Source organism: Wyeomyia smithii, chromosome 2, assembly GCF_029784165.1.
Source record: "Wyeomyia smithii strain HCP4-BCI-WySm-NY-G18 chromosome 2, ASM2978416v1, whole genome shotgun sequence".
NCBI lineage: Eukaryota > Metazoa > Arthropoda > Insecta > Diptera > Culicidae > Wyeomyia > Wyeomyia smithii.
In genome coordinates this window covers 29,860,874-29,873,626 of record NC_073695.1, presented here as the reverse complement: position 1 = coordinate 29,873,626, position 12,753 = coordinate 29,860,874, and the positions used below count along the sequence as shown (strand labels likewise).

The window sequence follows — 12,753 nt, the reverse complement described above, 5'->3', positions numbered from 1 at the left end:
AAGGCGAAACTTGAATTCATTTTGATGAATGGGCGGAATCAAAGTTGTCAACAAAATAAACATTAAAAGCAAAGGGCGTATTCCAGGGAGATGGCAACATGCTATCTCTTTCTATGTTGAATGAGTGAAGAGTCTTCCCGATTAAAGTAATAAGTATATGGAACTTTTGCTGGGCGCCTGCCTCGGGGCTTTTTTTTTTCAAATAAAGCCCCGATATGTTGCCTATACTGTCAAACGTGTAGAGTTTAGGCTGCCATCGCCTTGGCGTATTCCGATACAATGACGAAAACACAGCGTATTGTAAAGGACGATACCACATACATAGGACATACGTAACACTCAGTAAGGAATCTTCCAAAAAAGTTGGTACAAAAAGAACTACTCGAATGGTACCAACCTCTGAATAAAATCACTGTTTGAGCAATTTATAAAGGCGGTGTACCTGCGCAGCCCTGCATTTGCCTCGTTCCCACTCGAAAAATGCTGCATTGATTTTGAACTCCTTATGGGATTTTTTTTGGGAAAAACGCCAGTGTTACGTATGTCTTATGTATGTGGTAGAACAACATAAGTTTCATTACGATCGGTTTGGGAAGAAATGAAAGAAGTGTTGCAGTCGTTGTTATCAGAGAACGAGTTTACCTCTGCATCTCTAACGACTGTTACGAATAGGAAAGGAAATTTGCCTCTGTGGTACGTGTTGATTTTTGAAGGCTATAGTACACTCTTTGACCAAGCTTTAAATATTTGTTACTTTTTGACAGATAATGATCAATGATGCTTGTTTGTCAAACTTATTTGACAAACTTATTACACTTAAAAAATATTTGCTAAAAATTATTTAAGCCTGCAGTATCTTCTGACATAATGGTCAAATTTATTTGACATCATGATTGTTGTTTGCCCGTGTTTGCCACATGTAAAAATTGAAGAGTGACAAACAATTAGCTTTGACCAAATTTTTATCTGTAAAAAAGTGACAAATATTTGACGCTTGGTCAAAGAGTGTAATCCAGCCTTTAGTCAAATATAAAAATTTTAGACCGGTGTCAAACTGTTTTTGATCATTTTACTATTTGACGATTCATGCTAAACTTTTTTCAGTGACTGTTCCAGATAAGTTCGGGATTTGAAAGTTCGTTTAGGGGCCATCCACATACCACGTGGACAGATTTTTAACGATTTTAACCTATAAACACTTTATATATAGACCTGCGGAGTGAAAGGCAGCAACCCTAGCAACGCTGGTTTTCTATATTGTTGTTATTTTTTTGCAGAGCCGGATTTAAGGGGGGGCCCAGGGGGCCCGGGCCCCCACATTTTTAGGGCCCCCACAAAACGAGAAAAAGCTCCTTCCTCAATCAAAAATGAGATTCAATCAAAAGTTCAATTTACAGTAAGAAAATTTGAACAGACCATTTCAATCTGAAACTTTCCTTCGGTGTTATTTTTTCGCGAGCGCCAATATCACAACCACATCCATAAGATTTCACCTTCGATTCTCTTGGAATGACACACATTAACACACCATTTGAATCGAACCAGCGCGCATGGGAAATCAAGCAGGAAAGAAGATAATCCACAAGTTTTTTTAATACATTGCTGTTGATTCCGAAAATAAGTTTACCTGTCCGAATCAGGGATACTAGATTTGCGTTGCAAAATGCAGATTTTCAGAGTCCGTGTGCAGATTTTATTGACCTGCAGAAGTGTGTAGGGGTAAACAGGGTAAGACCGCCCTGCGGGGTAAGACCGCCCACTGTAGTTTTACTACCAAGTTATAAAATAATTGAAAAATTTCTTCAACGTGTCTATCACAGTATAATTACATAACATTTTGCACGTTTTTCTGTTTTGATAGTGCGCGAACGATCGCAGAAATAATCAAAAACAACCTTTCAGCTGGCAACCAGTCAATGCGCTATTGTTTTGCGGCAACGGGACTTAAGGTTTTTCAGTCTACAAATCTATTGTTTTGTTCGTGAATATACGTTTAATCGCTTGCCTGTATCTATCTTTTTTCGGGAATATCGAAGGCCGTGAGTAATCTTGTAATTTTGACTACTTTTTCGGTCAAATATGAAAATGTTCCACTGGGGGTAAAGTCGCCCACTATACAAGGGGTAAAACCGCCACGTATCCAACTGCTTGTTGTTTTACTTCAAGACCCAAATGCCTCGACACTACAAAGGGAATTACAGGATCAGTAAAACAACTTCAAGCCACATAAGACATCGATGTTAATCAACCATTTTCGATTTGGTTGAAGCTTTTCTAGTAATATATTTTAACAAGACTTATTTTTGAAAAAGTAAACCTGTGTGAAAATTGTGTTAATGAACCAAAATAATTTTAAAGATGACGGTTTGTTTGATTGGTATGGCGTCTCCGGCAGAATTGAAAATAGTAGTTTTTTACTTCCGAAAAAAATACACACTCTAAAAAAATTTAAAGAAAAGATATAAAAATAGAATTAAAAATATATTTTTTTTTCAAATTTATTTGAAAAAATAAGTTTTTGCCTGTTAAATCTACAAAAGGTAAGCTAAAATTTTATGGTTGTTGGATCATGGAGTAATAGAAATATTAATAGCTAAATTTTTGTGAAGAATTTTTTTTTGACGGTTTGTTTGGTGTATAGAGTCGTTGATAATTTTGTTCTTCAAAAAAAAAACATAGAAAATTGAAAATATAAATAAACGAAAGAATAATTATTAGTATTTTTCTATACATAATAAGTCTTCAAAAGAATTATACAGACAGGTTTGATGAGTTTTAAATTTTAGCTTAAAGATAGGTATATTATGAATTCAATATCGTGAAAACCCCCAATTCTGAAAAATCTATTTATTTTGAAAACCAAAAAAGTTACCTAAACATTGATCAGAACTTGAATAATCAGAAAACATAATAAGTTGAAACTTAGAAATTTTTTTTTCAGATTTTTCACAGTGTATATTTTATTTAAAAAGAAAAAAAATACCATCCACAACTTTGTCAGAGACACTATACCGATAAAATCAACCGTTTCGGCCCTAAAAATATTGTTTATCCTAAAAAATTGGTGGGCGATCTTACCCCGCTGGTGGGCGGGCTTACCCCGCATGAAAAAGATCTGCACATTCTCAATGAATTTTTAAAAATTGAAAAAAAAACTGGAAAATAAACAAAAATATTTCAGTTCTTACTTTTTAAATGCGGGTATTGAATAGAAGAACCTCTTAGCGAAGAAAAAATGAAATTGCAGCCGCAACTTTTTTTTTCTATAAACAGAATTGCTCAAGGGGGCGGTCTTACCCCGCTTACCCCTAGTTTTTTCCTAGGTTCTGTAGATTATTGCCAGCGTAGCCTTATATTTGCGCAGTCTTTCTCAAATTGTGTGCAAATTTTTGCTTGCGGATCGCATTTTTTTTCGAATTGCGGTAGGTTTTTATTTTTCAGATATCAAGCAAAAAATTCCGGATTTCGAGCAGTTGCATACATTTATTTATTTGAGCCTAATGATCTCGAACGCAACTGGAGAAAGATCTTTATCGAAGATGAAACTGATTGAAAATAGGTTGCGTACGACTATGAAGAGTGAAAGGCTGTCAAACTTAGCATTGTTAAGTTGAGAGTACAATATTCTGAAGGAGCTGAATGTTGATTATTCAATCAGTAAGTTCTCTGCAAAAAAAAACTCGTAAGAAAAATTCTAGCAAATTTTTGGTAACTTTTCAATGAGAAATAAGTGTTTTTAACTCGTACGATAAAAAAACGGGTTTGTTTTATTCTGGGGCCCCCATTGTAAACTGGGCCCCGGGCCCCCACAATCGTAAATCCGGCTCTGTTTGTTTGATACACATTTTTCATTATGTTCATTTTGGCTCGCTCGTTTGACAGTTGTTTTGGCTCGCTGCGATTCAGTCCGCAGGTCTATATATATAGTGTCTATATTTGAACCCCCCCCCCCTCCCGTGGACAAATGCCCATATAAATTCTTTTTTTTTTGTAAGGACCATGGACATTACACCCCCCTCCCCCAAGTTGTCCACGTGGTATGTGGATGGCCCCTTATTGATTTCTCGGTTGATTGATTGTTGTGGTAAAGCTGCTCTGATTAAGGCAATACCACATACATAAGACATACGTAAACTCAGGACGAAATCTTCCAAAAAAGTTGGTACAAAATGAACTACTCGAATGGTACCATGCTCTGAATAAAATCACTGCTTGAGTTGTTTATGAAGGTAGTGTAGCTGCACAGCCCTGAGTTTGTCTCGTTTCCACTCAAGAAATCCGAAAAATACTGCATTAATTTTGTGAAGAGCTTTCTGACAGTTCCTTATGGAATTTTCCTGGGGGCTGGATAAATCCGAGAGTTCATTTGTTCATTATTTGTCGAGTAGTTGGACAGGACGTGGTACGGCGTACTATGGGGCAACGTGTACCAGAAAAAAATGCCAGTGTTACGTATGTCTTATGTATGTGGCATTACACTAGCAGGAGTAATTACAAAAATGTCGAGCTAACTGAAAATAATGCTGTTTTTAACTATTTTCCTTTTGTCGTGTAGAAAGCAGTTTGACACGATGCAACCCTATGTCGACAGTAACTGACATTTACGGGCTCGGTCGGTCATTCATTTATTACAAGATTGCAACGCTTCTGTTTACACATTATTCTCGGTATAGCCGCTTGGTTTGTTTTAATTTTGGAGCATAAATTTTACCTTTGAAAGATTGTTAAAAGCAGTGCTTGAAAACTTATGTACGAATGCCCGTAATAGTGGGGTAAAATGACGATTTTTAAACTTGAACGTTTCCCTCACGTCTGCCGGTCCTGTCTGCAACCGAGAGCCAAAGAAGATATTACCGTACTGAGCGAATACAGCGAAAAACACGGTTCCAAACTAATTGATGTTCTGGACGAACTGACCTTTCCTATTCCTAAGGTAAGGAATGATAAAAAATGAATTAGTTTACGTAAGCTGAGGTTAATCTATTTTAACACAGGAATTAGATGCTTTAACGCCTGGCGGAATTTGCACGCATTGTTTAGCGGATCTGGACCGTTTTCTGGACTACAGGAAACGACTCAACTACGTGTTGAAATTTATCTTTGGCCTAGCTCAGATAAAAAACGGCAACGTTACAACTCTAAAGGAGCTGTTTAATGATGATAATGATTACATCCTTTCGCTGCTGAGGGAGCTTCGCATTTTGGAGAAAGACGAATTACGATTGGATGATTTATTGAGTGAATTCTCCAAGTATGAGATAAGTTCGATGACAGACGTTAAAAAAGAAAGCCAAGATGATGATTTCAATACGGACTTTTTGGAAGACTCGCTAGTCAAGGTAGAAGTCGATGAAGGAGGCATGCTGGTTGAATATCTTGAAACGTCTGCTAAGCGCAAAAGGGGTCGCCCCAAATTAAAAACCAACGACAGCGTGAAGACGAAGAAAAAAGTTGGCCGACCAAGAAAAATTATCGAAGCTTCAGATGAAGACGATGAAGCTTTGGAGCAGTCCAAGAATGCATCAGACCAGCTGCAGGATATTCTAGCCGAGGAAGAAATGGAAGAGAATGATATGATAATCGAGCGGCTGTCGAACGCGTCCGAACACTTTGTCGATCATGATCTGACAGAAATTCTTGAAAACACTGACAGTCAATTTCAGGACGATATCGACTCTGATGGTGAGTTTCAGCTGGATGAATCCTTGCTGTCGGAGAGCCGCCCGCGGCAGCACCGACGAATTTCGCACCGGGGTCAAAAGAAAGGTGATCTGCAGCAGTGCACTAAGTGTAAATTTAAAACTTACTACCCAAAGACGTTTAAAGCACACATGGATAAACATATACAGTGAGTTTTTCTTTAAATATCTAATGTAAAAGGTTTGGATAAAAAGGTTTATATTGCAGAAGGGAACATTATCCGCAGACTCAAAGATGCAAGCGATGTGATTTACACTTCGACACGAAGAAAGAGCTGGACAAACACAAACGCCTCGAGCATCGCGATTTCATGTGTGACACCTGCGGGTTATCGTTCGAGCAAAAGTTTGCGCTGGAAACGCATCGAAAACGCCATGAAAATGTCCGTCAGTTCAAGTGTGAGTACTGCCCTATGGAGTACTACACGCGACCGGAAATGCTGCTGCACGTGAAGCAGGTGCACTTGAACGCCTTCCAGGTCAAGTGTACCGATTGTGGTTTAAGCTTTAAGACGAAATCGACCCTGAATCAGCACATCAAAACTCACACCAACCAGCGAACGCACACTTGTAGCGTTTGCGGGTACGGCTTTAAATCATACACCCACTTGAATCGGCATATCAAATCGGTGCACCAGGATGTGCGGTATAATTGCGAGCACTGTGAAATATCTTACGGCCGGAAGGATAAATTACGGATGCACATGGAAAAGGTGCACAATGTAAGTAATATGGATTTTCAACCGCCAAACCCATTCTTAATGGTGAGCGTTTTTCAGATTCAAACCTATTTTGTTTGTGAGATTTGTCTGCAGTCTTACAATGCGAAGGATAAACTGGATGAGCATAAAGCTCATCATGAGAATCCCAAACCCTTGCAGTGTGGCATCTGCCTAGCTGCATATATGGCACAGGATGAGTTCGACAATCACCTTTGTATCACTTACAAGTGAGTACAATACTGCTTTGTTTTTCTATGAATGCATTGTAATTATGGTAACGTGTTTTTTTTTTTTGCAGAGAAAATTACATCTGTTGCAATCGCGACTTCAAATATCATTTTTACTATAACAAGCACATGTTTTTGGCTCACGGTATGAAGACCAATGTTAGAGTCAAACCAGCGGAAGGTTTACTTCTGGGACAGGTTCGAGCCATGAGGGTAAGTCACCTTGAGAGTTTGTATACCAGAGTAAATAATTGTGGCATCTTTTTGTAACTAGAAACAAGCCGAGCGGTGTCCGAAATGTGAGCAAGAATTTCCTACCCGTAATCAGAAGAAACAGCACATGATTTCGTGCCGCGGTCCAAACACTGCCCTGGCGGTACATTGTGCGAACGATGATTCTTCCATCATAGTGCCAGGTCCTGCGTCTACGGCGACCTCAACCACAACCTACGAAATCGAGTTTATCGAAAACTTCGAAAATAAAGATATTGTTGTGCACAAGGTGGAAGCTATCTAGAGCGCGGTTGTAAAGTGTTGATGGAAGGAGTACGTGTGAGAAAACGAAATTGCGATGTTAAATTTTATTCCTCTATCGTAAATAATAAAACAACAATAAACGCTTCAAGAAAATATCGCTATGTGTTGATGGAAAGATTTCCCATGTTCATTCGGGCTGAAAACCAACAGCCACTCTAATCTGATCGGTAAGGTAAGTGCTAATCCAATAAAATCAAATGCGTCCTTTGGGTAATCATTTCAAATTTTGCCTTGAATCTTTTTGAGATCATTCTCTTTTCTTGTACAAATATGAGAGATGAAAATGTACCTCCAAAAGCTAAAGCTCAAATGTAAATGCTCGGAATAACAAGAAAACGCTTCTAGAACAAATATTCGTTTTATAGATATTCATTGTTGGACAATGGCTATGCTTGAGGATGCATTAGTTTCCGCTGTTGGCTTGGTCTTTTTCCGTTTTTTGTTAGTTGGAAGCGGACCATCGCATACTTTTAAATGCTCCCTCTTCTGATATATGGTAGTGAATATAGCAGAGCACTTCGGGCAGTTTCGAATAGGTTTCTGAAAAAAAAAAATCATGGGTCGATTCTACCATTCAGTTATTTCTGAAAGTGAATCCATACCTTTGTTCGAGTGCTGCGAATGTAGCCGAAAAGGTGGTTAGGATCAGGTTTGACACGCACGTTCGTCCTAACTCCATGCTCCACCAGCATGTGTTTATTGTAGCTAAGGTGATACCAGAAGTTCTTGCCACAACATATGTAATCATCACTGTAAAATGTCATGTTTGAGATTTATCGCTTAAAAAAAGAGCATCAAATTCTAGTTAATCGTACCGGTAAGTAATACACAAATGTTCTTTCATCAGATCACTCGAAGTGAAAACATCCAAACAGACTCCACATTCAAGTTCCTTTGGGTTGGCGTGACGCAGTTTGTGCGTATTTAACGAATCTTGATCGTAGAACACATGTAGACAAATGTCGCATATAAAACGAACTTGAATCTAAAAAAAAAAACAAAATGAAAACTCTGTCGGTCATGTGAACGCCGGGAGAAGAAAAAAAAACTCACCCCGTGTACGTACTCGATGTGATCCCGTAACATTTCCGACTGGAAAAACGTTTGCTGGCAATGCTCACAAGATCTACGAAAATTTTCATGAACCATCTTTTTATGGCGCCTCAAAGCGCTCAATTTATGAAAGCTTTTATCACACTGGTTACATTTGTATTTGCGTTCGTCGTTATGACCATTCATGTGGTCCTTCATTGCCGATTTCCTGAGAAGAAAATGAGAAAAAATGCAAATTAATGCAGTTAAACTAACCACTTCAATCCCGCACTACCGTTTGAATCGAACCCCGCATATTACACAAGCGAAAAAGTAAGCTGCATTATGTTTCACATTAATGTGCGTCGTAAGGTCCGATTTAGTATTGCATCGATGATCGCAGTAAGTGCAACAATAGCTCAATAAATTCAGATGACGTTCTTTGTGGACAGTCAATCTGTTGGCGTGTGCGAATCGAACTCCACATACATCACAAACATGGGTCTTGTGAACACTTCGATAATGTTTGGAACGGGATCGAGAATCGTTGAACACCTCCGTGCATCCACTGTGAACGCACTCGTAGGTTTTCTCTTCCTTTTTCAAATGCACAGCTTGATGGTTCCGAAAATTCGCTGGAAAGTGCGTACTGTACTTGCACTTCTGACATTTGAGTGGTTCTTCCTTCCGGTATTTTTCCAATGCTTTTTCTGTTGGAGTGGGGTTCTCTTCGTCCAATTTCTCGCTTTCACTTCTTACAGACCTAAAAATCATCTCGGCCAATTCATCAGCAGTACATTCCTCCAGTAACTGTACATTCTTCGTAGGATCTTTAATTGGTCCATGCTGCAAAGTTATTTTATCATCCACGGCCAGTTTCGCAATGTGATAGTTTGGAAATTCATCTAACAACTCCTTTATAGTAACATCTTTCTTAGTGCATAAATCAAGATCCTTGAATAAAATCGTAAGCTGATCGCGTTTTGTTTCGAACAGATTGATCATTGGTGACGAGTTGGAATTTTTCAGCTCTATCAGTGAATTCATAAAATGATGCATATTAAGCATCTTCAAGCGAAACTTAGCGAAAAACTTAAGCAATTCCAAACACTGTTGACAAACTGCTCGTGGAAGAAGGACACAGTTTGGCTGGAAAACAAAACCCTCGGGAGAACATTCAACAATCCATGGCAAATTAATGAGTTTACCTCCGCAACTTCGAAAGTTATCGCCGTAATAAAATCCTGTATACTTCCGTCGAAAACTGGATCCTTTTGACTCAGTGGAATCATTCCTTTTTTAGTCTCAGGCTTCAGACACATCCGGCACACAAAAGGAAATTGCTCTAGTTTATAAACTACCATATTTACGGCTGGTAAAGAAATTGGAATTCTTAGCGATTTGAATAACAATTAACGATTTGCCTTCCCGTAATTTTTAACTTTTATCACATATCTGTCAATTTTTTTTCGCTCTCTCAATGTTTGGGGTGAAATGGGGTAAAACATTGTGTACTCTACCAACAATGTGCCTAAAAAGTATAAAAATTATCTGGAATTACAGATTTTGTTTTTTTTTTGACGTTGACTAACGTCTATATCGAAGTTAGGCCCCTGAATTTAAAAATCTAGTAATTCAACCAGGGAAAACCAGAGAAAAGTGGTCAGGTTTTGAGCGCTTATTTTGCAGTCATCTATAATCAGGTTTTCGAGGTTTTGGCATCAATCGATCAGAAATTCTTTTACGGTTAAATTTATGTAACAAAAACAAACTATTGTTCGAGATACACTATTGAAAAATTGGTAATTAATATCGATTGTCTAAATCATACCGCGCAGCCAATCACTACCTCTCTTCCCAAGCACAGTCGACACTAACGGATACAATCGATCTGACTTTGTTGTTATTGTTGTTGTCACTTTCTGTTTCCGATGTTTATGCTGCTGCTAGCGGAAAAAACCTTGCAAATATGCATCTTTTTGTTGGTGTTAATTTTACGACAGCGGCCGGCGCCCCATCATTCTGATTCCAAAACCGCACCAGTGACATGCGGACGCTAGGTGATAGCAGCTGAAAGGAGGAAATACAAATTAGTACCGGTCATCTCGTGCCGGTTTCACCCGTAATGCTGGTGGCTTTAGTAGTAAATGGCTACTGCAAAACACTTAAATGGCTGGAATTCTGGACGGACTAACCAGGAAACTATAATCGGCAACTGGCACCTTTTGGTGCCTCTAAATTTTGTTACAGAAGCGGCAAATTGAATTTTCTGTTTTACCAAATGATGCTGCTAGCGGAAAAAAACCTTGCAAAAATGCATGTTTGTGTTGGTGTTAATATTATGACAGCGGCCGGCGCAGCTTTCAAGAAACATTTGTCTCTTCCATTCCATAACTTATGTAGCCCATCCCTCTTTTAATTTATCTGACGAAGCCTTGGTATAAAACGTACCGTTCGAACATTTCACCCCATCAGTTTCATTACTAAACCGTACCGGCTACATACGGACGCTATCTTGAAAGAATTCTGGACGGACTGACCAAAAACATGGATATATTCGGCACCTGGCCCCTTTTGGTGCCTCGAAATTTTGTTACAGAAGCGGCTAATTGAATTTTCTGTTTTATTACAAAATGCTGCTGCTAGCGGAAAAAACCTTGCAAATATGCATCTTTTTGTTGGTGTTAATTTTACGACAGCGGCCGGCGCCCCATCATTCTGATTCCAAAACCGCACCAGTGACATGCGGACGCTAGGTGATAGCAGCTGAAAGGAGGAAATACAAAATAGTACCGGTCATCTCGTGCCGGTTTCACCCGTAATGCTGGTGGCTTTAGTAGTAAATGGCTACTGCAAAACACTTAAATGGCTGGAATTCTGGACGGACTAACCAGGAAACTATAATCGGCAACTGGCACCTTTTGGTGCCTCTAAATTTTGTTACAGAAGCGGCAAATTGAATTTTCTGTTTTACCAAATGATGCTGCTAGCGGAAAAAACCTTGCAAAAATGCATGTTTGTGTTGGTGTTAATATTATGACAGCGGCCGGCGCAGCTTTCAAGAAACATTTGTCTCTTCCATTCCATAACTTATGTAGCCCATCCCTCTTTTAATTTATCTGACGAAGCCTTGGTATAAAACGTACCGTTCGAACATTTCACCCCATCAGTTTCATTACTAAACCGTACCGGCTACATACGGACGCTATCTTGAAAGAATTCTGGACGGACTGACCAAAAACATGGATATATTCGGCACCTGGCCCCTTTTGGTGCCTCGAAATTTTGTTACAGAAGCGGCTAATTGAATTTTCTGTTTTATTACAAAATGCTGCTGCTAGCGGAAAAAACCTTGCAAATATGCATCTTTTTGTTGGTGTTAATTTTACGACAGTGGCCGGCGCCCCATCATTCTGATTCCAAAACCGCACCAGTGACATGCGGACGCTAGGTGATAGCAGCTGAAAGGAGGAAATACAAAATAGTACCGGTCATCTCGTGCCGGTTTCACCCGTAATGCTACTGCAAAACACTTAAATGGCTGGAATTCTGGACGGACTAACCAGGAAACTATAATCGGCAACTGGCACCTTTTGGTGCCTCGAAATTTTGGTACAGAAGCGGCTAATTGAATTTTCTGTTTTACCAAATGATGCTGCTAGCGGAAAAAACCTTGCAAAAATGCATGTTTGTGTTGGTGTTAATATTATGACAGCGGCCGGCGCAGCTTTCAAGAAACATTTGTCTCTTCCATTCCATAATTTATGTAGCCCATCCCTCTTTTAATTTATCTGACGAAGCCTTGGTATAAAACGTACCGTTCGAACATTTCACCCCATCAGTTTCATTACTAAACCGTACCGGCTACATACGGACGCTATCTTGAAAGAATTCTGGACGGACTGACCAAAAACATGGATATATTCGGCACCTGGCCCCTTTTGGTGCCTCGAAATTTTGTTACAGAAGCGGCTAATTGAATTTTCTGTTTTATTACAAAATGCTGCTGCTAGCGGAAAAAACCTTGCAAATATGCATCTTTTTGTTGGTGTTAATTTTACGACAGTGGCCGGCGCCCCATCATTCTGATTCCAAAACCGCACCAGTGACATGCGGACGCTAGGTGATAGCAGCTGAAAGGAGGAAATACAAAATAGTACCGGTCATCTCGTGCCGGTTTCACCCGTAATGCTGGTGGCTTTAGTAGTAAATGGCTACTGCAAAACACTTAAATGGCTGGAATTCTGGACGGACTAACCAGGAAACTATAATCGGCAACTGGCACCTTTTGGTGCCTCTAAATTTTGTTACAGAAGCGGCAAATTGAATTTTCTGTTTTACCAAATGATGCTGCTAGCGGAAAAAACCTTGCAAAAATGCATGTTTGTGTTGGTGTTAATATTATGACAGCGGCCGGCGCAGCTTTCAAGAAACATTTGTCTCTTCCATTCCATAACTTATGTAGCCCATCCCTCTTTTAATTTATCTGACGAAGCCTTGGTATAAAACGTACCGTTCGAACATTTCACCCCATCA

General features: G+C 39.3%; 2 protein-coding genes across 2 annotated transcripts; one reads left to right on the top strand and one right to left on the bottom strand.

The window, feature by feature from the left end:
- The first annotated feature begins 4,612 nt into the window (after positions 1–4,612).
- Positions 4,613–7,278, top strand: LOC129723455 (zinc finger protein 287-like). The gene is made up of 6 exons (XM_055677686.1): positions 4,613–4,933; positions 4,995–5,848; positions 5,908–6,421; positions 6,479–6,648; positions 6,720–6,861; positions 6,923–7,278. Exons 1-6 carry the CDS (start codon positions 4,778–4,780, stop codon positions 7,163–7,165), a joined length of 2,079 nt encoding a protein of 692 aa, XP_055533661.1. The 5' UTR covers positions 4,613–4,777; the 3' UTR covers positions 7,166–7,278.
- A 246-nt stretch (positions 7,279–7,524) lies between these two features.
- LOC129723457 (zinc finger protein 99-like) lies at positions 7,525–9,714 on the bottom strand. Its single transcript, XM_055677688.1, has 6 exons — positions 9,426–9,714; positions 8,513–9,366; positions 8,239–8,446; positions 8,001–8,170; positions 7,788–7,935; positions 7,525–7,725 (listed from the first exon to the last, which is right to left on the bottom strand). Exons 1-6 carry the CDS (start codon positions 9,579–9,581, stop codon positions 7,555–7,557), a joined length of 1,707 nt encoding a protein of 568 aa, XP_055533663.1. The 5' UTR covers positions 9,582–9,714; the 3' UTR covers positions 7,525–7,554.
- Between the last annotated feature and the right edge of the window lie 3,039 nt (positions 9,715–12,753).

Bases quoted from the DNA above. Each gene is read 5' to 3' on its own strand.
- LOC129723457 (XM_055677688.1), bottom strand. From the start codon at position 9,581: ATGGTAGTTTATAAACTAGAGCAATTTCCTTTTGTGTGCCGGATGTGT. The intron at 9,367-9,425 runs GTAAACTCATTA...TTTGTTTTCCAG, and splicing joins TAACTTTCGAAGTTGCGGAG to CCAAACTGTGTCCTTCTTCC. The intron at 7,936-8,000 runs GTACGATTAACT...GACATTTTACAG, and splicing joins CATTTGTGTATTACTTACCG to TGATGATTACATATGTTGTG.
- LOC129723455 (XM_055677686.1), top strand. From the start codon at position 4,778: ATGACGATTTTTAAACTTGAACGTTTCCCTCACGTCTGCCGGTCCTGT. The intron at 5,849-5,907 runs GTGAGTTTTTCT...TTTATATTGCAG, and splicing joins CACATGGATAAACATATACA to AAGGGAACATTATCCGCAGA. The intron at 6,862-6,922 runs GTAAGTCACCTT...TTTTGTAACTAG, and splicing joins GACAGGTTCGAGCCATGAGG to AAACAAGCCGAGCGGTGTCC.